The following is a 25493-nucleotide window of genomic DNA, read 5'->3' as shown; positions in this document are numbered from 1 at the left end:
ATGATTCGCGGTCGGGCTGGGATCAATCCCCGTCGGTGGGTCCATTGGGCTATTTCTCGTTCCAGCCAGTGCACCACGACTGGTATATCAAAGGCTGTGGTATGTGCTATCCTGTCTGTGGATTGGTCTTATAAAAGATCCCTTGCTGCTAATCGAAAAGAGTAGCCAATGAAGTGGTGACAGTGGGTTTTCTCTATCAATATCTGCAATATCTGTGTGGTCCTTAACCATATGTCCGATGCCATATAACCATAAATAAAATGTGTTGAGTGCGTCATTAAATAAAATATTTCCTTCCTTCCTTCCTTAAACAGACAATCAGTTTTGGTGTGATTTGGAATGAACTGAAACTAATGGAAGTGTATTAAATAATTCCATGGACTGCCATGTTGAAAATCTAAAATATAATCTTGGATAGTCTAATAGATTTGTTTTGATTTGAAATTAAATACTAACTGTTTAATCAATAGGTTTAACTGCAGTGAATTCGAGACATGCATTAAGTTCATACATTCTAATCTTTGAAGTGTCGTGTTTCTGTAAGCTGAATACTGGCTGTTTGTAAACAGGTGAACATCTAGATGAAAGGGGTTTACTTTGACTGTATAAAAACAAACACTGATGGAGACTGAGTAACTTAGCTAATATCAGACCATCAACAAGTCTCTGTGTCACAGCCTTATTGTTTTGATTAACTCTGTGATTGGTGCACAGCTAGGAGCAGTGTGGGATCAGTGTGGTTGGCTCAGACTGAATTTTGGCTAATTATTACACAGTGATGTTTGTCTATGTGCCTGCAGTCTCACCGGTTTGTGTAACTCGAGACCCAGGCTGATGGGATCAGCTGTTTTGGGCAACTTGAGACCCAGTCTGATGGGATCACCTGTTTTGAGTAACAGGAGACCCAGTCTGATGGGATCACCTGTTTTGAGTATAACCAAGTGAGGGCCTAACTTGCTAATCTGAAATCTGAGATATAGATTATTTATCTGAACCAAGTGTTCAAGTTACCATGTTAGACACCAAATAGTCAACATTCCTTCTTTTCTTTTTTTAAATTTCAAATGGGTGGAATAGGTCCTTCCTCCACCCCAGTTTCTACAGGCCCTTCTTTCTTCCTATTTTCTACAAGTCCTTCCTCCACTACCCTGGTTTCTGCAGGTTCTTCCTCCACCACTCTGGTTTCTACAGGCCCTTCCTCCTTCCTACTTTCTACAAGTCCTTTCTCCCCCACTCTGGTTTCTACAGGTCCTTCCTCCACCACTCTGGTTTCTACAGGCCCTTCCTCCACCCCAGTTTCTACAGGCCCTTCCTCCACCCCAGTTTCTACAGGCCCTTTCTTCTTCCTACTTTCTACAAGTCCTTCCTCCCCCACTCTAGTTTCTACAGGTCCTTCCTCCACCACTCTGGTTTCTACAGGCCCTTCCTCCACCCCAGTTTCTACAGGCCCTTTCTCCTTCCTACTTTCTACAAGTCCTTACTCCACCACTCTGGTTTCTACAGGTCCTTCCTCCACCACTGGTTTCTACAGGTCCTGCCTCCACCACTCTGCTTTCTACAGATCCTTCCTCCACCACCCTGGTTTCTACAAGTCCTTCCTACAGGTCCTTCCTACAGGTCCTTCCTACTTTCTGCAGGTCCTTCCTCCACCACTGGTTTCTACAAGTCCTTCCTCCTTCCTACTTTCTGCAGGCCCTTCATCCACCACTCTCGTTTGTACACCGAGATCCTTCCACCAACCTGGTTTCTACAGGTCTTTCCATCACCCCAGTTTCTACAGGTCCTTCCACCATCCTGGTTTCTACAGGTCCTTGCACCAACCTGGTTTCTACAGGTCTTTCCATCACCCCAGTTTCTACAGGTCCTTCCACCATCCTGGTTTCTACAGGTCCTTCCACCAACCTGGTTTCTACAGGTCCTTCCACCAACCTGGTTTCTACAGGTCTTTCCACCAACCCAGTTTCTACAGGTCCTTCCACCATCCTGCTTTCTACAGGTCTTTCCACCACCCCAGTTCCTACAGGTCCTTCTACCATCCTGCTTTCTACAGGTCCTTCCACCAACCAGGTTTCTACAGGTCTTTCCACCACCCCAGTTCCTACAGGTCCTTCCACCATCCTGCTTTCTACAGGTCCTTCCACCAACCAGGTTTCTACAGGTCTTTCCACCACCCCAGTTTCTACGGGTCCTTCCACCATCCTGGTTTCTACAGGTCCTTCCACCAACCTGATTTCTACAGGTCTTTCCACCACCCCGGTTTCTACGGGTCCTTCCACCATCCTGGTTTCTACAGGTCCTCCACCATCTGGTTTCTACATGTCTTTCCATCACCCCAAATTCTACAGGTCCTTCCACCACCCCAAATTCTACAGGACTTCCTCTAACTCGGTTTCTGCAGGTCCTTCCACCATCCTGCTTTCTACAGATCCTTCCTCTACTACCCTGGTTTTTACAGGTCCTTCCACCACCCCAAATTCTACAGGTTGTTCCTCCACTTCAGGTCCACTCCGGTTTCTACAGGCTTGTCAAACATGATAGCCTTAATCTTTGTTAAGAATATGGCCACAGGTTTGTTGTTAAGTGTACAGCCAGACTGGCCCTTTATCTTATAGCTGGGTAATAGAGGAGTGAACAAGTACGTTTAGTCACGCTTTACCTCTCATCTTTTTTCTCCCGGTTTCCTCCTTAGCTCTTTTCCACCCAGCCAGCTACTGTGTTTGTGTGTGTGTGTTTGTACGTATGTATGTCACAAGTATGCACATATTGTTATTACATCCAGAAAGCATAGCTCGAGTTTCTAATGAGTGGGGCGACTGGCAAAGTAATTCCATTACGAGAGACAACGTCAGCAAGTTCTGAGCAGGCCAGGATTCCATCTCTAACAGCAATCCTCTGCTGGCTGCCTAATCGGTTTCTCCCAGTAGCATTTCTTCATTTGTATTGCTGTATTGTTAACCAGAGGCTAGAAAATAACAGATGAAGTCAACCAAAGATACAAATGTTGTTTGTAAAACCCTCTTACTATATATTATCTCGGTAGATCACCATATAATAAATAGACTACTGGTACTGCCTGACTTATAATAATTTTCCCTCAATAGCATTTCTCCATATTATATTTAAAATTACTGGCTGTCTTATAATACTTTTCTCTAAATAAGATATATAACTGCATAATTATATTACAACAAAACATTAAAGATAAAGGATTAGTCAATGGACAATGTACAAGTCTTCAATAGATATACATGTATGTATGTATTATATGTTAGTTATAATGAGGTAATAAAACAAAAACATAAATTAAACATGATTTTATGAACAGGGACAGGACGTAGCTTGGCCTGCCTGATTACATTAGGTCTAGGATCGATCCCAGTCAGTGGAATGCAGCAAACGCTAAGACAGAAAACGTAATGATGTTTTTTTCTAATTTTGTTTGTCTTTATTTTCTCAGGAGCAGAGCAATTGGAACCCATCTTCAGTGACAGTGATTCCACCCCAGTCGTCTGTTCCAAGGTCAAGGCTACAGGCGTGGGGGGATGAGAGTGAACGAAACAGCGACAAGGAGTCAATGGGAGATCTGTCAGCATCATCGGTGTCATCGCTGGTCCCGTCCATACCCCCGAACCAGGAACAGATGATGTCCATCGCCCAGCTAGTCAAGTACCTACATAGTCTAATGGTAGGTCATTAACTCATATCCTTTTAACCACCTCCCCTAGATCTGCACCTATCTCTAGTCCCATCCATACCCCCCAGTCAGGAACAGATGATGTCCATCACCCATCTAGTCAAGTACCTACATAGTCAAATGGTAGGTCATTAACTCATATCCTTTTAACCACCTCCCCTAGATCTGCACCTATCTCTAGTCCCGTCCATACCCCCAAACCAGGAACGGATGATGTCATTGCTCAACTACTCACCCCCACCACCACTAGATTAGCACCTATCTCTCATTCGGTCCATACCCTCAAGCATTTACCACTGCCTCTAGATCTGTCCCTGTGTGTTGTGTAGTTGTCGAGACATATAGCTTCCAGGGGTGTGTCACCGATACCCGTCTGTGTCGGTCTTATTAAACTGAGCTTGAACTCGGACTGACTGTTTTATTGTGTCTTGTGCAGCGCTTCGGAGCACATGCACATATTGATGACAGAGTTACCGTCCCTTGCACTCCCGACTCTCTGACCTTTTATCACATTGTCTTCTGTTACAGCAAGAAAGGTTAAATTAGACACTAAATTAGCCATGATTTAGGGAGTTTTCTCAGAAAAAAAAGTCTCCCGGGGCAGATTTGAGGAATGCAGAGGGCGATTATTAGTGTCTTGATTGTTTTTTAACTACCTAGTGATTAAGAGATACACATTTATTGCACTATCAAGTTTCCTGTATCAAGAATAATTTCATCTACTGTTACAGAAACTTCAAATTGTGCAAAAATGTTGGCATTAATTCAGTGTTGTTAAATGCGACTATATGATTATGTCTTAATGATGTTTCTTTGATACTGTAGTAAAGATAATTTGTCATTTATAGAAATATAGTAAATATAATTTGTTAATAAAAAGATTTATGGACAAGATAGTAATTTGTGAATCAAAGAATTATAGTACATTGAAACCCCACAAAACTGGACTGTCTATAGACCAGAATTCCTGCAAAACCAGACTGTCTGTAGACCAGAATTCTCACAAAACTGGACTTGTCTATAGACCAGAATTCCCTCAAAACCGGACTGTCTATAGACCAGAATTCCCTCAAAACCGAATATTTTCATGGTCCCTTTTTAAATATTATTACAGAAGAGAACCTCTCTAAACCAGATACCCCTTTAAACCAGACTTCTTACATGGGTGTCTCATTGAGAGGGGTTTCAGTGTAATATTGATAAATTTCTTGTGAAACAAATATAGTAAAAACAAATTTAATTAAAGAATTGTTGTGGAAATAATTTGTTAATTAAAGAATTGTAGTAAACATAATGTGTTAATGAAATACTTGTACTAAATGTCTGGTTTTGACATGGTTTTGCACCAGGCATGTGTAGATGAATTTTGGATTAACAACACCGATTAAGAAAGATTGAAATACAACAAATAACAAGGTTAATTACCACACAGGTATCTTAGCAATAAGATCAATTGTTACTGCATATGATCTAAGCAGGTGCATGTTCTGGCATTTATGCAGGTGGGGGGGGGGGGGTCTAGATTATGGCAAGTGAAGTTTATAGAATTATAGAAGGGGGGTCAAGTCATGATCCCTTGAAAAATTTATTGGACATTTTTTTTTAACTTAAACAGGAAGGAGGGAGTGGGGTTCATCCAAAACACACACACCCTGCATACACATCTAAACTACACACCCAGCATACACATCTAAACTACACACCCAGCATACGCATCTAAACCGAGTGATTTCTCCGTGTGTGGTCTGCTCTGTGTAAGTGCTCTGCCACACCCCCAATGTCACCTCTGTGAGAAGATCAAAGGATTATAAGACCTACAATCCAACAGTCTCCACAATGGTCTCCACAATGGTCACAATGTTTCTGCAACTTGATGGTTTGTTTTGAGCACTACAATGGTCCTCTTGTTTTGTTGCTATCTCGAAGACTGCACGTGCTGCAGAGACGTCAAGATCCGTCTACATTCTGTTTACTGGGGGGGGGGGGTTAATTCCAAATCTGCATACTTTTGTTATCTTCTGTTATGTTCAATACCAGCATGTGTCCCATATGGCTACTGTATTAAAGGTCCTAGTAATGGTTTAGGCAGGTTTCTTTTTTTTTTTTTTTCTTTTTTTTTTTCATTCTCTAAACCATATGTCACCATTAACCTAATAGCTATAACAGTGAAATCACTCTCAATTCCCTCAAACCCATACAGTTTTTACAGTCCCTTTTTTAAATATCAGTACAGAACATAACCTTTTTAAACTGGATACTTTTAAAAATGGACCTTTTACTTGGTCCCAGAGGTGTTCGTTGGTAGTTTAACAGTAACGTTGGTAGCTTAATAGTAACATGGGTAGTGTAACAGTAACGTTGGTAGTTTAACAGTAACATGGGTAGTGTAACAGTAAGGCAGGTTTTAACAGTAACATGGGTTATTTAACAATAACTGTGGTAGTTTAACGGTAACTTTGGTAGTTTAGCAGTAACGTTGATAGTTTAACAGTAACATTGGTAGCTTAATAGTAACATGGGTAGTTTAACAGTAACATTGGTAGCTTAATAGTAGCATGGGTAGTGTAACAGTAACGTTGGTAGCTTAATAGTAACATGGGTAGTGTAACAGTAATGTTGGTAGTTTAACAGTTACATGGGTAGTGTAACAGTAAGGCAGTAACGTGGGTTATTTAACAATGACTGTGGTAGTTTAACAGTAACATTGGTAGTTTAGCAGTAACATTGATAGTTTAACAGTAACATTGGTAGTTTAGAAGTAACGTTGATAGTTTAACAGTAATATTGGTAGTTTAACAGTAATGTTGGTAGTTTAATAGTAATGTGTCAACAGTAATGCTGGTAGTTTAACAGTAACACTGGTAGTTTAACAGTAACGTTGGCAGTTTAACAGTAACATGGGTAGTTTAACAGCAATGTGTTAACAGTAACATTGGTAGTTTAACAGTAACATTGGTAGTTTAACAGCAATGTGTCAACAGTAACATTGGTAGTTTAACAGTAACATGGGTAGTTTAACAGCAATGTGTCAACAGTAACATTGGTAGTTTAACAGTAACATTGGTAGTTTAACAGTAATGTGTCAACAGTAACATTGGTAGTTTAACAGTAACATTGGTAGTTTAACAGCAATGTGTCAACAGTAACATTGGTAGTTTAACTGTAACATGGGTAGTTTAACAGCAATGTGTCAACAGTTATGTTGATAGTTTAACAGTAACACTGGTAGTTTATTAGTAAAGTTGTTAGTTTAACAGTAGCATTGTTAGTTTAACAGTAATGTGTTGACAGGAACGTTGGTAGTTTAACAGTAACATTTGTAGTTTAACAGTAACATGGGTAGTTTAATAGTAAAGTTGGTAGTTTAATAGTAATGTGTTAACAGTAACGTTGGTAGTTTAACAGTAACGTTGGTAGTTTAACAGTAACATGGGTAGTTTAACAGTAACATGGGTAGTTTAACAGTATTGTGTCAACAGTAACATTGGTAGTTTAACAGTAAAGTTGGTAGTTTAATAATAATGTGTTAACAGTAACGTTGGCAGTTTAACAGTAACATTGGCAGTTTAACAGTAATGTTGTTAGTTTAACAGTAACATTGGTAGTTTAACAGTAACGTTGGTAGTTTAACAGTAACGTTGGTAGTTTAACAGTAACGTTGGCAGTTTAACAGTAACGTAACATTGGTAGTTTAACAGTAACGTTGGTAGTTTAACAGTAACGTTGGTAGTTTAACAGTAACGTTGGTAGTTTAACAGTAAAGTTGGTAGTTTAACAGTTGGTGAACTACAGACTGGCTTCAGCTGACTGATCTGTTTGAAGGGACAAGTGTTTAACTAATAACAGAGTGTGGCTCAGTCAGAGTTCACTCTGTGAATGGGCACCCAGAGATGAACCATCCCCACTGGTGAGATAAGCTCTGTGCTTCATTTACCAGCTAATCAACAGGAAACATTGGCTTGTTATAGCAGGCCCTCGGCCTGTAATATGGCCATCACTGTGGGCAGACTTGGCCCTGTAATACAGCCAGCAGCCTCTTTAACAAGCAGTCTATCTCGTGATCTCGGGGAACGCTGAATTAAAACACACTCGCTCGGGTTATCAAGTTTCCCCATTTTGAAGCCATCAGTTGAAGCGTTTTGTTCTTGTACGTTGTTGATAGGTACAAACTGCTACTTTCTTCAGTTTCATTTTCCTAGTTACGCCTGTCTTATGTTTGTTACAATAAATAATGATTGATTATTTTATAGATTTGACTCGCACATGTGTTCGTATATGTAACAGACACCACACCCATGCATGTACACAAAATATAGTACACACAGAAAAAGAGAGAGACAGACAAACAGAGAGACAGACAGAGAGACAGACAGATAGATAGACAGACAGATAGACATACAGACAGACATACAGACAGACATACAGATAGATAGATAGATAGATAGATAGATAGATAGATAGACAGGGAGGGAGGAATAGAGGAGCAGGAGGCAAAGAGAGAAAGAGGGGAGGCAGAGAGAGAAGGGGGAGGGATATATGCAAAGAGGGACTGACTGACTGACTGACTGACTGACTGAGTGATGTGTGTCTTGGGTATTTTGTGAACTTTATAAATATATGTCCAACATCTCTGGTAAAGCTGATCTGATTCCGTAATTGAATGCTGATGAAAAAAACAAATACGAGGAATATCTGGGTGACATATTTGTGCAGGTTGACTTCACAGAGTGTGAGAAAGGTGAACCGATAGTATGTGTTGAGCTGGTGGAGGGGGGGGGGGGAGGAGACAGTTGGGGGGGGGGGTACATGCTGTTTGTCTGCATGTCTTGGCATTAGATCTGTTTGTCTAACCCAGATGTGTTCTTTGTTAACTTTCTGATCTCTCGAGGCACATTCCGTCTGACACTAATACCATACACTCTCTCTGTGTCTGTCTCGCTTGTAATGTCACCAGAGCAGGGCCTTACTGTCACATTTCTCACATGCTTCAAGTGTCACACACACAAAATTGTCACATTATCGTCGGTGATGCAATACCGGCTGTATTGTACACAGACGCAGATTGTGTTGCATGCTGTTCGAATTTCCGCTGACTTTTAAGAAATCTTTTTGGTGTCAGAGACCGATATAACTGTAAACAAATAAATCTATCTGTTTCGTTGATATGGGAACGGAGTCTGGAAATATCATTTAGACGGAAAACATCGAAATCGGTCATGTTATTTAAAGCAACATGTTGCACTTTTATGTTGTACAGCATTTTAGGTTGCCTTCATTTTAATTCATTTTCATGCTTATATCTAACTAAGGTTCAAGCATGTTGTCCTTGATACTTGCCTCAGCTATCTGGGCTGTCAGCCAAAGACAGAAGGTTAATTGAATAAATTAGTGGTTATTGAGAGAGAAGTCAGTGTTGAGGTTTTATACCCCCATTAGAAGCTAGACATAGCTCAGTGGCAAAGAGTTAGCATGATGCATGGTCAGTCTAGGATCAATCCCTGTCGGTGGGCTGATTGGGTTATTTCTCATTCTAGCCAATGTTCGACAACTGGTATAACAAAGGCAGTGATATGTACTATCCTGTCTGTGGGATACTGCATATAAAAGATCCCTGCTGCTAATCGAGAGAGTAGCCCATTACATGGCGACAATGGCTTTCCTCTCATTATCTGTGTGGTTCTCAGCCAGTTGTTGTTAAACAAAACAAACTAGAACTTTTAACCATATGTCTGATGCCATATAACCATAATTAAAATGTGTATCGTTAAATAAAACATTCCTTAAATCGATCCCATTATACTGTGGGAGCTTATAACAGATGGGAACCCAGGATGTGCCAAGCTTAAGGCTGGTTCAGTTTAGCTGTCTGTTAGCACATAAAGAATATGTTGTTTAATGGCTTTGTGAATGTGAAATGTCTGCAGAAATATCTGGTTTAGAATAAAAGCATAAATAGCTGTGTTATGTGAGCCTTGGGGCCCCACTAATCTGGCCGTATTAAAATATGATTATGGCCCCACCCCATGATGTTTAGACTACTGTCTTGCATTTTGCATAATTGTAAAATGTGCTAAAATTTGGCATGATTCCAGAATGCTGAAGTTTTGCATGATTATACAGAATCTTATGAAATTTGGCATGATTCCAGAATGCTGAAGTTTTGCATGATTATACAGAATCTTATGAAATTTGGCATGATTCCAGAATGCTGAAGTTTTGCATGATTATACAGAATCTTATGAAATTTGGCATGATTCCAGAATGCTGAAGTTTTGCATGATTATACAGAATCTTATGAAATTTGGCATGATTACAATTACAATTATGATTACAAGCAATTTTGAACCTCATAAACACGCTGGCTCCAATATTCCAGTAGCTTGTGCTCAAAGTCCTGTATCAAGACATCAATGTCCTAATCACAGTATCCTGCTCTATTTACATTCAGGGGAACCCAATACACATACATTGAATCCCCTCAAAACAGGCCCATGTTAAGGCGTATCCAGTTTAGGAAAGTTATGTTTTGTATTGATGTTTAAAAAGGGACTGTTATATGTGTGTTTGTTGGGGTGAGTATATATGATTATATTTGCCTCCATATCACTTGGGAGAAGAGTACTAATGTTTGTGTGAGGGGTCACATGTTTGAGTTGTGATATTTGAGGGGAGTACATATGATTATATTGGCCTCCATGAGACCCATTTGAAGAGTATGCCCATGTGTTTTCAGAACCTGACGGCCCAGCAGGGCACTGCAGTGGAGAGTCTTCGAGCCCAGCTGGCCGAGGCCAACGAGAAGATCAACAAGCTGTCGGCAGAGATGTCTGAGAGGAAGACCGGATACCGACACAACCAGCTGGAGGAACTGAGGAACCTACAGGTGAGAACTGATTACAGGTATACAGGTGAGAACTGATCAGAAACCTACAGGTGAGAACTGATTACAGATATCCAGGTGAGAACTGATTACAAGTATACAGGTGCGAACTGAGTCACACAGTAACATCAGTTCTAGTAGAGGTGTGAAGTGTAAATCTATAAGCAAGATGAGACTTAACATGGTTAACACAGTCAACCTACATGTAGGTTCATCAAGTCATAAGAACACACACACACACACACACCCCAGCATACACACACACAGATACACAGCTTTATAATGACTGGTTGCCAAATGTAACCTATCATTGTTAAGAAATGATACTGTTCTGTCTGAAGAATCTATCGGTTTAGTCTAGTGTTCTGTTCCTTCAGGCCATGGCCCTTGTTTATAACACTTTTAGAGTCTAGACTCAAGACTCTTAATAGAGTCTGAGATTTTAATGCCATGACAACACCGTACAAACTGTATGCGTGTGACGTCATTAGAGAGTGAGTCTGGACTATAATAAAAGTTTTACAAACACAGGCCCAGGAGAACTTCAGTTTAAAGTATTTGTATTACTCTATATCACTTGGTAAACATCAGTTTAATGTTTTGTCTTATTTCTCCAGGAGAACATCAGCCGTGACAAGTCTGACTGGGAGAGACAGAAGCTACAGGAGCGCCATCTGTTGGAGCAAGAGCGGGAAGACTTGGAGGCCAGGAAGCTCGCGCTAGAGCAACAGGAGGTGAGACCATTTTACTTGTGTCGACCATTTTACACTTTCTACACACTACAGGGATGTCATTTTTCTTCTCTTTTTTTGATCAGATTTTCTCTTCTTTTTTCTGGGTTCTTTTTTTAAAAATAATTTTCACAAAGTTCACTGGACTTTTAAATGAAAAAAAAAATAATATATAGTTATTTATATATATACAAGTCTGAAAACCCCAAAACATGATGTTCAGTACTGTTGACCACACAAGTTTCATTTGCATGTTTTCACAGTTTCAAGTTTATGATGTGTGCCTTATATTATAAGTTATAACCAGTTTAGATTTGTTAGCATTGAATGCAACTTTTGGCAGTTCCAGGGGTTGCAAACAATAATTTTCCTTGGGCCCCAACCGCAGTAAGCTTTTTTGTTCCAGCTCCACTCACATCCCTGTATATATTTCATCTTTTTTAAAAATGGATGTCATAATCCCTGATACAATCATTGCAGTAAGTTTTCAGTTGATAATTATTGCAATATTTTCTCTCCTTTTTTATTATTGCTCAAAATATGTGTTTAAATTAACCATTTCCATTAATGTGACTTAATTTCCCATTAGGTTTGTGATATGTAAAAAATAGCCAACATTAATTCATTTGCAGTAACTCTAGCTTATGTTATGGTGTCAATAAAGCACCCATTCATCATGTCAATCACTTATTATTTCAGTCACTCATCCATCCATTCATGTCATATACTTGTTCACTCATCAATTCATTCATTCTCTTGTGAACAAAAGTTTTAATTTTCATTAGCAAACAAAATTATCTTGTACTTTGTAATTTTAATGTAAAAATTAATACAAACATAGACACAATGTTACACAAGGAATATGTGGTTTTGCTTTCATGTGACATATCTATTTGCTGGTGCTAAATGTATTGTATAAAATACAACTGATACACAAGCTGGGTATAAAAGTGGAGTTTAGAATCGTCCTGTGTCTGCTAACAACCGAGACATGTGTTCAACAGAGTTTTAGACTGAAATGAACCCCGGAGTAGGATTTACCTGGACACACAATGGCCGCTTCAGACACAAGGGATTATAGTATCATGTCTGGTCACATCATTAATCTGGTGGTCTCACACCGGTCTTGTGAAGCTCTCGGCCAGCCATCTATCATTTAGCTGCTCACAAGTCTTAATACACGGGCTGGACCCAGTCATCTATGACTGGCACTTTGTTGAGAAATCATCAAACAAGATCCTGCCATGATTACCGTCGCAGTGAAGCCGTGTTATTAGCAGATTACATGCTCATCTGTGGACAGCTTGATCCGAGAGGCAAAATCAAAGGCTTTTGTTACTGTTTTTTTTACATTCACCTGCTGCGGCTCATCACAGACCAAACAGTGGTGGACAATGTCCCTGGCGTCCTAATGTTAAATGAACAGAGCTTATCACTCTCTGATGTCCGACACTTGTCTACAGCCAGGGAGCAGAATGTTTCATCTTGAGTATTGGTCGGTCACTGTCCAGACATTAGACTAGTTCAGCGTGTAGACACTAGGTTAGGTCAATGTCCAGGCGCTAGGTTAGTTCAGCATCCACTTACTAGGCTAGGTCAATGTCCAGACATTAGGCTAGATCAGTGTCCAGGCACTAGGCTAGGTCAGTGTCCAGACATTAGAGTAGGCCACTGTCCAGACATAAGGCTAGGTCAGTGTCCAGACATAAGGCTAGGTCATTGTCCAAACATTAGGCTAGGTCTGTGTCCAGACACCAGGCTAGGTCAATGTCCAGACATTAGGCTAGGTCAGTATCCAGACACTAGGCTAGGTCAATGTCCAGACCACTAGGCTAGGTCAATGTCCAGACATTAGGCAAGGTCTGTTCAGACATTAGACTAGGTCACTATCCAGACATTTGGCTAGGTCTGTGTTCAGACATAGGCTAGGTCTGTGTTTACACAGAGACACCAGGCTAGGTCAGTATCCAGACACTTGGCTAGATCAGTTTCCAGACATCAGGCTAGGTCAGTGTCCAGACACTTGGCTAGGTCAGTATCCAGACGCTTGGTTAGGTCAGTTTCCAGACATTAGGCTAGGTCAGTATCCAGACGCTTGGTTAGGTCAGTTTCCAGACATTAGGCCAGGTCACTGTCCAGATGCTAGGCTGGTTCAGTGTCCAGAGTGCATGAAACATAACTATGTCAGAACAACCCTTCAATTCTGCATTGTGTATAGAGGTATCAGGCCCGTATGCAGACATTTATATGGGGGTGTGCGTAATCTACGGCCCAAAGGGCCGGTGTTGCTAAGGGGGTCCAGGGGCATGGTCCCCCGAAATTTTTTAAAATCTAGAATGCAGGAGATTCATTTTCCTGCATTCTGGGAAGTAAATTTGTCACATCGTCGGACTATTTTTATTTTTTTTATTATGGTTATGGTTTAAGTAACTTTAGCTGGTCAGTGTTTACACACAGGTCTGGTCATTCTAGAAATAAGGCTGGGCAATGACTAGTCACAAGGCTGATCAATGTCTATAGACATATACTGGTCAATAGCTATTGACACAAAGCTTGTCAGTGTTTATAGGCAGAGGATCAGCAATGTCTATATATATATATATATATATATATATATATATATATATATATATATATATATATATATATATACAGGCCTGACCAATGTCTATAGTCAAAGGCCTTACCAATGTCTATAGACAAGGAAGGAAATGTTTTTATTTAACGACACACTCGACACATTTTATTTACGGTTATATGGCATCAGACATATGGTTAAAGCCTATAGACAAAGGCATATCTGATGTCTATAGACATATAGACACATGCCTGGCCAATGTCTATAGAGGCCAGTCCATTCTCTGTAGACAAATGCCTTATGAATGTCAGTAGACTCGTGCCAGGTCAGTGCTGAGACACAAGTCAGGTCAGTTTTGAAATATCAGTAACAACAATACTGACCTATAAACTACACATGTGGACACATTAACAGTCATGTTGTTTTGATCACGCAGGTTGAAATCCAAGCTAAGAAAGACGAACTGAAGCGGCAGAGAGAGGTCCTACAACGGCAGATTGACATGCTGAAGGAAACTCAGAACCTGCCGCTAACCGACCCCCTGGCCAAGAGCCTCCCCTTCCAGCCGAACCCTGCCGCCGGTGAGCCCTACGACAGCCCTGACAGTCGGCGCCAGCCCCCCCGCACTGCCCCACCGGAGGTCTCACACCGCAGATCCGCTTCGGCCGATTTTTACAAGACGGACGCGGATGTGTTTCCTCAACACCAGCGGGACGGGAGTCAGCCGCTGGATCTGTCGAGCAGCCTGAAACAACAGCGTCCGTCCGTCAGCAATCTGCACGCCTTCAATGCTCCCAACAACAAACAGAACCTGCCCATACACCTGCTGAGTGCCCGGAACGAGCAGAAGGTCGGAGGAAACAAGGTGTGTGTAATATACACCTGATAGGCAATCAGTAGCGGATTTTAACTTATTAGGGATTTGATGTTATTTTGAGGTGTTTTTTTTATTTTTATTAAAAAGTAAAATGTACGTTAATTTAATTCTTGAAAATATTATGGCATCGTATCTAAGCGTTATCCATTGCTATCATTAGAATACTTATTAATATTATTATTGTGGCTCCAGGCATAAGCGGTAGGGCTGTATTGTAATATTAGAAATATTTACAGATTGAGCAGTTAATGGTGTATTATAGTATGTTGATATCATATTACAGTTTATACTGTATTGTAGTATATATTGAACTGTTTTACTACTATATTATAGGTACAAAGTATAATTCTGTATTGAAATGTGTAAATATCAGTGTCTGATTTGACTTTTAATGTCACGAGATTAGAAAGAAAGAATTGTTTTATTTAACGACGCACTCAACACATTTTATTTACGGTTATATGGCATCAGACATATGGTTAAGGACCACACAGATTTTTTTTAGAGGAAACCCGCTGTCGCCACATAGGCTACTCTTTTACAACAGGCAGCAAGGGATCTTTTATTTGCGCTTTCCCACAGGCAGGATAGCACAAACCATGGCCTTTGTTGAACCAGTTATGGATCACTGGTCGGTGCAAGTGGTTTACACCTACCCATTGAGCCTTGCGGAGCACTCACTCAGGGTTTGGAGTCAGTATCTGGATTAAAAATTCCATGCCTCGACTGGGATCCGAACCCAGTACCTACCAGCCTGTAGACCGATGGCCTGCCACGATGCCACCGAGGCCGGTCGTCACGAGATTACTTTTTGGTCTTAAGTAGTATATATTGAACTGTTTTACTACTATATTAGAGGGGCAGGACATAGCTCACTTGATGAGCGGTTGGTTTGGGATCGATCCCCATCGGTAGGCCCATTGGGCTATTTCTCGTTCCATCCAGTGCACCACAACTGGTATATCAAAAGCTGTGGTATGTGTGATCCTGTCTGTGGGATGGTGCATATAAAAGATCCCTTGCTACTAATGGAAAAATGTAGCGGGTTTCCTCTCTAAGACTATATATATATAAAAATTACTGTATTAGGGGTTCATCATTTGATATACTGTATTGTTTATGTAATTACAGGTACAGCAGTTGCCGATGAAACTTGCCGGGCCTCCGCCACCAGGACCCTCCCAACAGTCGCAATACCCATCAGGAAGACTGATGCCATCCTCTGCATCCACCCCTAGTCCTCAGGGAGGTCCAGGTCGTCTAGGGGGAGGGCGGCGACCCTCCCCCAGTCAGAGTGCTAGTGTGCCGTCTAGTCTGTCCCAGCTGATGAAGCTGGCCGAACCGAGTGGTAAAAAGAAAGGATCGTCACCGCAAGCCCCCCAGCTCGGCAGTTCCAACACGGCTCCCGGGGCCCCAGCCGGCCACAAACAGGGGAGATCCGACGATATCATCTACTTCTAACAGCATGGTGCGTGCTTAGAGCGACTGTATCACAGTTTGATCCGGTAGTGGCATATTATTAATTTTTATCCTGCAACCACTGTTTCTATTGACAGATTATGATGACCGATTAAAGCAAAGTGATAAACGTATACTAGCCGATTGTGATGACCGATTAAAGCAAAGTGATAAACGTATACTAGCCGATTGTGATGACCGATTAAAGCAAAGTGATAAACGTATACTAGCCGATTGTGATGACCGATTAAAGCAAAGTGATAAACGTATACTAGCCGATTGTGATGACCGATTAAAGCAAAGTGATAAACGTATACTAGCAGATTGTGATGACCGATTAAAGCAAAGTGATAAACGTATACTAGCAGATTGTGATGACCGATTAAAGCAAAGTGATAAACGTATACTAGCCAATTATGATGACCGATTAAAGCAAAGTGATAAACGTATACTAGCCGATTATGATGACCGATTAAAGTATACTAGCAGATTGTGATGACCGATTAAAGTATACTAGCAGATTGTGATGACCGATTAAAGTATACTAGCAGATTGTGATGACCGATTAAAGCAAAGTGATAAACGTATACTAGCAGATTGTGATGACCGATTAAAGCAAAGTGATAAACGTATACTAGCAGATTGTGATGACCGATTAAAGCAAAGTGATAAACGTATACTAGCAGATTGTGATGACCGATTAAAGCAAAGTGATAAACGTATACTAGCAGATTGTGATGACCGATTAAAGTATACTAGCAGATTGTGATGACCGATTAAAGCAAAGTGATAAACGTATACTAGCAGATTATGATGACCGATTAAAGCAAAGTGATAAACGTATACTAGCAGATTATGATGACCGATTAAAGCAAAGTGATAAACGTATACTAGCAGATTGTGATGACCGATTAAAGTATACTAGCAGATTGTGATGACCGATTAAAGCAAAGTGATAAACGTATACTAGCAGATTGTGATGACCGATTAAAGCAAAGTGATAAACGTATACTAGCAGATTGTGATGACCGATTAAAGCAAAGTGATAAACGTATACTAGCAGATTGTGACTTTTGACGTCACTCGCATAGCTACATTACAAAATTACTCATTTGACCTCTAGGTCATCGTACAATGTGGCAGAAATAACAGAAATAATAGCTTATCCCCTTAATTTTTATGGTCTGCAGGATAAAAATAATAACTAGTTACTGACGTCAGATATCTGCTTTATCTTGTTCAGGCCAAATGAGAAATTCCACTCGGCAAAGCCTCGCGAAATTTCCCATTCTTACCTTAACAGGATAAAGCAGATATCCGACGTCATTAACTAGTTATTCTCTATCTCTACTTGCTAAGATTGTTGTGTTATTAGATTATTAACACTCGCTTTCCATCTCTCTAATGGTATTTGCCATGCATTCAGCAATACCAAGCGACACCAGTGCTCATGAACTATTTGACCAATTCCTGATCTGATTATTTGGGGCCAACATGAAGGGCATAAACCAGGCTATACCTGACATTTTTCTCCTCGATTTACACATGGTATCATACTAGGTGTAAATGTTACATAGATGTTTAGTATCATGTTCATTTGACAAGTCCTTCCCGAGATGGTTGTGTTGCCAAGGTAACTGATCCTTGTTTTAGACTCTTTAAGACTAAGAGGGACCAGTGAATCTCCACCCTAAACTATAACTGTTTCACACATGTATTACAAGTCATTGGGCTATTCATTTTCAGCCCAGGCGCATGTGTAGGAAATTATGGTTCTAGACTGGTGAGCTGAGTTTCTAGGTGGGGTGGGGGGTCGAGTCTTGTTTCACCAGGAAATTAGAAAAAAGCAAATTTGATTTCAGCGGGGAAATGGGGAGAGTTGGACGCCACAAAACCCTTGCACATGATCCTGCAGGTCTGTTTGTATATACATGTAAACAGCCCTACTTTTAGGTGTATCTTTTGTTGGTACGGTTTCTATAGGTGTCAGTTATCAAGTTTTCTTGGATTGTAAAATCTGAAATTGAAATATTTACTTTATTACTGTCTTAATTAATGCAATCAAGGTTTTACTATGTCTAGATAAAGTCTTGATTAAGTTTTTTATTTTGGCAAACTTGATGATTAAAATGTACTTTAATTTTATATTTTTTTTAATGATCTTACATTTTGCCATTTTAGAGATGAAGAAGTCCATGTAGCTAATGCAACAGTTCAAAACGCTGACACCAATTTTTACAACGGAGTAACAATACATGATAACAAACATTTCGATTGGTTGAGGATGAGGAGTCTTTGGATGGTCATCCAATCACAAGACAGGAGAGTCGTCAATGCAGGCAGGTTTGAACTGAAGTAAGGAAGGCTGGGATTCGTCATGTGCGGTTCGGAAAACAATGGACTGGGGTTACTCTCGCGCAGCTTCCCTAAACATAACTTACAACCAGCGCTGAATATTTACAGTAGGAGGAACAAGTAGAAGAAAAATGTCAGCCACATCAATAATGTGATACAGACCTGGACTTACATATTGTGCTTATACAGTGCTTATGAAGACAGACTCGGGATAATAAGTACTTGATAAGACCCACGATGATAAGTACTTGATAAGAAAGACTCCCAATGATAAGTACTTGATAAGAAAGACACGGGATGATAAGAAAAATTCAGAGCCAATATCTGTTTCATTTTTGGAATTATTTGTACAGATTTAGAATGTTCCTCTCGGATTTAACGCTGAAAAACTGTGTAACATCATGGTTTTCTAGGAACGGACTTCTGTAATTATATTCTGGTGTGAATACTGGAACTTCATGGACTGGACTATACGTGTGTGTACTACACAGGAACTTCACAGACTGGATTTAAGACACTGTTGTGAATACTGGTACATCATACCGGTACTTTTATACACATGTGTAATACACACGAACCTCAAATGGACTTAATGCCCCAGTGTTAATACCAGGTTATCGTACCGGATTTTACTGGGTCATCATACTGGATTTTACACACGTGAACTACACAGAAAGCTCTGTGTCAATGCCAGGTTATCGTACCGGATTTTCCTGGATCATCGTACTGGATTTTACATGCGTGTACTACACAGAAACTTAGATTTGACTCAACACATTGGTGCATGTGTATACCGGATTTTACACATATGTACTGATCAATGTACAGTGAATGTGTATTGAATTAGAACATCATACCGGATTTTACACATGTATATGTACTGATCAATGTTCAGTGAATGTGTATTGAATTAGAACATCATACCGGATTTTACACATGTATATGTACCGATGCACAGTGAATGTGTATTGCACTTAAGTGCCATATGGAATTGACTTGATCCAGAAAACTAATCAATGTACTACAGCATCGGAGAAAAGGAGATTACGAAATATCTGAGCTTGAGTAAACTCAACCAAGACGACCATTGCTATTACCAGATATTATCTAGTTAACACTACTCACAATATGTGGCATTATTTTATAACCACTAGCTTAAGGTACATACAACACATATATATACACACAGACATATATAATATATATATTCTTATATATATATATATATATATTTATTATGACAAGTTTACCCAGTACGGTTTGGGTAGGTGTTTAGGCTGTTACCGTATTTTGAGAGAAATGTTTTGTGATTTGGTTTTCACATTCATAATTTTCTCTTTTGATCTCAAAGAGTTTTATTCAAAGGCAATTTAAGTCTGTATGTTACATACTCAGTAGCTGATGTGAACTACTGTAAATTCATCAAGTAACATTTTTATTAATACGACTAGGATGCTCACGCAGTGTTTGAGGTCAGGATTATAAAAACTACATTTGTAAACTTGGGTTTAAAATGTCTTGAAAGTAGTCACTGTGTATGCTACTTAATGAAATTACAGTATTAACATCACTAAGTCTCTGAATTTTTTTTTTTTTTATAGCTCATATAATATTTATAATCATTATGTGAGGTCTACAATAATTATAATTTGATCATGGCCCTCTTTTATGAAGTGATCTTAGCGTTAAGATCATCTTAAGGTGATCTTAGTGCTAAGATAGCTTCGTAAAATGAGGCCCCTAGCTATCCACAATAGACTGGATTCTAGTCGACGTGTATCAATGCTACGAAACTGATGAAATATATTGTATCTTACATGAGTTACAATGTCTTCTTTGCATTTTTTTTTTTTTTTGTTGCCATTAATGGCATATTCATTTACAAATTATGACACCTGATTTTGTACATCTCAAACAGCATTGTATGATTTATACATGTACATCCTATAGAAAAGCAATACATGAACTCAGGATCTGGATTTGAAACGAGTCCTCGAGTAAAGTCTCATTTTGTAGATTTGTACATGGGTGGAAACAATAATGGGCTTCGTTAATTAATTTATTCATTTTTAATTTTTGATACATCTTTAGTCTTTGTAAACAAATAGTGGTTATTTGTGTGCAATATTTTATGCAACGTTTTAATATTTTGTCATATATAAACACAAAACCAAAAAAAAAAACCCATTAAAAATGTTAACAATAAAAAAAAATATATATTTATAGGTCTAGATGGTGTGGTTGATGGCATTATGAATTTGTGTACATTTTACGATTAAAAGCAAGAGATTGGTAGATTAACGTATAATATAGAGCACATGATATGCATGTTACGAGTTACGGGTGCTGTAACCATGCCTGTTGTACTAACCGTGTGACATGTAGCTACCGGACACGACAACCAAAGTGTGAGAGTGAGAACGACATTGGAAGGAATCCTAACCACCTGGCTATGAATCTGTGGAAACCATTGTTTCAGCTAGCTAGCCTTCTACATAGGTATAGAGGGGATGATTTTCCACAATCACAGAAAAGCACAACCAAATCACAGAGTTCAGTACATAAATATGTGGATACCATTGTTTCAGCTAGCTAACCTTCTACATACATGTAGGTACAGAGGAGATCATTTTCCATGATCACAGAAAAACATGACATGATCACAGAGTTCGGTAACCATGGCTATAACTCTGTGGAAAACATTGTTGCATAATGTTCATCATCATTTGTAAGCCTAGCTGAATAATGTAACAGCTATTTGAAATCATTAAAAACTTTGGGCGTATTAGTTAATCTATAAAGAAGATTGCAGGAAGATCGCCACATGGCACTAATTAAAAACTTGAAAAATAGTTTTAAAAACCAAAAAAAAAAAAAAAAAAAAAAAAAAAAAAAAAAATAACACCAACAGAAATTGGCATGGGAAAATCATCCCCTCTTTATGTGATACATACCAGGGCCTGTGCTTCTAAAACTTCTAAAAGTCCAGACTCCAAGCTTTAATAACATTAAATACATGCTATATGTATGTTGTTAAAGTCTCGGACTATACTATTAGTCTGGATTTTAGTCTCAAAAGTTTTATAAGCACCAGGAAGTACTGCTATAAATGTGGTACAAGCTAGCACTGAATTAAAAATAATCTTGAGAGTATGGTTCTGCAGAATTCTTGTATAATGTCTGGTTCTTATTTCTCCACGTATATCTGATCACACTATATAATCTGTGTATGGCCATATGTGTGTCATGTATATAGTGACACCATTAACACCTCTATCACGTACGTGCTGACATTTCACACAAAGACAGACAACTTTAGACATTAAAAGTAATTCCTCGGGCAGTACATTCCTTTTATTTTTTGTAAAAAAAAAGAGAGAAATTGTTTATTTTTTCATAATTCATAATTTTGCAGTTAGTTAGTTTGGTGCTTTTGTATTTGAAACTAACAGAATATGCAGTGTTAATGTTTATCCATATGATATCTGCTTTTCAAAACATGTCATTTGAAATAAATATGTTTGTATTCCAAATTTGGGATTTGGAGTCACAAACTTTTTGATGATGCATTTTATTTTTTTAAGTATACCTTTTAGGAATACAAATCACAAACAAATATTTAGTTGTCTTGGATTTTGGACTAACGTACAAATTTGTAGATGATTATTTAATTATAAATAAATTTTGTTATAAATAAATTTTGTTGTAAATAAATTTCACATGACTAACATTGTACTAAGCAAGAAACTTAAGTTTTTGACAAAGACACAATAGTTTTGTAAGAGAAGAAGGTTGCATTATTGGGATGTAATAACTGGATACCAAACACTGTGGTTCACAGCTTTGTTTTGTTAAGCAGATTAATCTGTACGGCTATTCATTGATCAAAACTGTGATGTCAGTGATAGACTGTTCCCTATCATTTGTTTGTGTCATTCTTCAACCTTGGTGTGAACCAGTCTAATATACATGTCAAACAAAACTACGGCTTTTTTCAGAACTGATTACATGAAATGGCCTCGGTGGTGTTGTGGTTAAGTTATCGGATTTGAGGCCGATAGGTACTGGGTTCGCACTCCATTACCGGCTCCCACACTAAGTGAGTTTTAAAGGCTCAGTAGGGAGAGTGAGAAAGAGAGAGACAGATAGACAGTACCTTTTAACATGCCCCTATACCACTACGGTTTCGGGTATGTCCATCCCGGGTCTGATCTCTGGATAGCTAGTGATCTGGTCCAGGATAGAGTCAGTGGGCAGGCATAAGACCGCTAACCCATTGTCCTGGATAGACAACTGAGGTGGGTGCCCAGGACAGAATGCTTTAACCTTAATTGCATATAGGTTAAGCACAAAAATAAATTGAAATGAATGAATCTATTAGCTGGGTGGCGCCTTAAATTAAAATAAATAAAATGTAAGGTGCGGGTGCTGGGAATAATAAAAACCCCAAACTCTCCAACCTTCTCATGTGATCTGTTCTGGAAGAGCCGTAAGACTTTTCACCTAATTAAATATGAACATGGAATTTGATCATTGTTAATGTTGTCTGGTTTATTCCTTATCATATAGCAATAACTATCTTGGCAGTATCATGTTTGTTTTATGTATGTTTACTATTAAACCATTGATGTTTATACCATTACTAAAATAATATGGATTGTAGAATTCATATTTTGAAAACCAGTTTTAGTTAGTTGATGCTTAATAGTCATCTATTCTAGAATGAAATCCATGTGTTTTTGGTGTCGGAATCTAACCATATTATTGTTCATGGGAAAACTAGTTTTTTTTCTTGTTCTGGTATGTTTGAAAAGTAATGTGAAAAAAATCCTTTTCTACAAAATGTTTGTTAGTTTGTGACAATGTTTACGATCAAATGATAATCTTAATGATAAAGATTGAATATTGATAACATTTATGTTTGAATATTGAAAGTCATTGTGATTGAATATTGAAAGTCTATATGATTGAATATTAAAAACCTTTATGTTTGAATATTGAAAGTCATTGTGATTGAATATTGATAATCTTTATGCTTGAATATTGAAAACCTTTATGATTGAATATTAAAAATCTTTATGATTGAATATTGAAAACCTTTGAAAATCAAAAGTCATTATGAGTGAATGTTAAAAATGATGGAATATTGTAAATCTTTATGATTGAATATTGAAATATTTATGATTGAATGTTCAAAATCTTTATTATTGAAAATTCAAAATCTTTATTATTGAATACCAAAATTTTTGTTTTAAAATTGACTTTTTTATATATAATATTGAAAATCTTTATGATTGAATATTGAAAATCTTTAGCTATGTTAAGCATTCTAGTCCTGAAGTACTTATTGAATAATAATATTATTAACAAAATGAAGAACTTTAATTGTTTCATTTTTGTAAAATCATGTTATTTAATTCCCTCCAACTGTATCTGAGCACCAAAGCCTTTTTGTGTGACACGAAACCTGTATTGGGCAGCTTGGATGTGACATCTTCCTACGGTCATCTTGGTGATGTCTTACATTTATAAAAACACTGCCATGATGATGTCTGTTACATCTTCACAACACCATGGTGATGTCTGTTACATCTTTACAACACCATGGTGATGTCTGTTACATCTTTACAACACCATGGTGATGTCTGTTACATCTTCACAACACCATGGTGATGTCTGTTACATCTTCTCAACACCATGGTGATGTCTATTATATCTTCACAACACCATGGTGATGTCTGTTACATCTTTACAACACAACACCATGGTGATGACTGTTACATCTTTACAACACCATGGTGATGTCTATTACTTCTTTACAACATCATGGTGATGTCTGTTACATGTTCACAACACAACACCATGGTGATGTCTGTTACATGTTCACAACACCATGGTGATGTCTGTTACATGTTCACAACACCATGGTGATGTCTGTTACATCTTTACAACACAATGGTAATGTCTGTTACATCTTCACAACACCATGGTGATGTCTATTACATCTTTACAACATAATGGTGATGTCTATTACATCTTCACAACACAATGGTGATGTTTGTTAACATCATCACAACACATGTACCTTGGTGGTGTCTGTTAAATCACGGCAATACCTTAGTGATGTCTGTTAACATTGTCGCAATACCTTACACCTTCAAACGCATCTTGGTGATCAATGTCTTATTTGTTCAGCATTCTCCTTGCATCATTTCATCAGCATCCGAGCATTGCAGTTACATTTTGTTTTTGTTACATTGTCATGGCAACACCATGGTGCTCTCTTGTCCTGGTTTCTTGTTACATACATAACAGTAAGGTTCTTGTTTTTTTGTTTTTTTTCTTCTGCTTAGATTTCTTGTCTGTGATAGTTTGTGTAGCTGTTTCTCATACCATTTTAAAGTATATTTTTTAACAACTGCTTGACGGTCTGATCATTTCGTCTGATCATTTCACATGTACGTGTATATCTTCATGTAAGTTTTATATAAACACAATGAAAACGTAGGTCATCTGGGCTGGATTCTTTTATTGTTACAATTATATAATTTCCTACAATGTTACAAAATGGACTGCTCCATGCACAAATATTTATGTATAATCCATTTCTAATAAAATGGTTAATTTTTATTACTGGTGACGTTGTTTGTTGTATTCTATTATTGTTACTGTTTAAAAAAAAAAGCTGTCATATTTATTCCAGTTGGCACTTTACTGGGGTGTTAGAAGGAAGTTTGCTCAAAAGTTGTTTACGGTGCTGTGATGTCTGCATAACCAGTCGACAGTATAAAATAACACAAAGGTTAGAGAAATCAGTCTCGTGGCAAACACAAGAAATAATAATAATAAAAAAACAACAACAGCAAACAATACCATAATCGTGCAAGACGGGAGGGCAAATCCTCAAATTCGGTCCAAAA

General features: G+C 38.5%; 1 protein-coding gene across 6 annotated transcripts in view; it reads left to right on the top strand.

Moving 5' to 3' along the window:
* Positions 1-25203, top strand: part of LOC121384648 (A-kinase anchor protein 13-like) — a 262118-nt gene extending 236915 nt beyond the window's left edge. For all 6 annotated transcript variants that reach the window (XM_041515136.1, XM_041515150.1, XM_041515144.1 and 3 more), the window contains 6 exons: positions 3458-3685; positions 10428-10577; positions 11192-11308; positions 14320-14748; positions 15892-16228; positions 18400-25203. In XM_041515136.1, coding sequence (XP_041371070.1) covers positions 3458-3685; positions 10428-10577; positions 11192-11308; positions 14320-14748; positions 15892-16221 — 1254 coding nt within the window. In that variant the 3' untranslated portion in view covers positions 16222-16228; positions 18400-25203. The remainder of the gene's footprint in view (positions 1-3457; positions 3686-10427; positions 10578-11191; positions 11309-14319; positions 14749-15891; positions 16229-18399) is intronic.
* The last annotated feature ends 290 nt before the right edge of the window (positions 25204-25493 follow it).

This window comes from Gigantopelta aegis, chromosome 2 (genome assembly GCF_016097555.1).
Source record: "Gigantopelta aegis isolate Gae_Host chromosome 2, Gae_host_genome, whole genome shotgun sequence".
Taxonomy (NCBI): Eukaryota; Metazoa; Mollusca; class Gastropoda; order Neomphalida; family Peltospiridae; genus Gigantopelta; species Gigantopelta aegis.
Note: the sequence above shows the minus strand (reverse complement) of the source record. Positions and strands in the feature narration are given on the sequence as shown.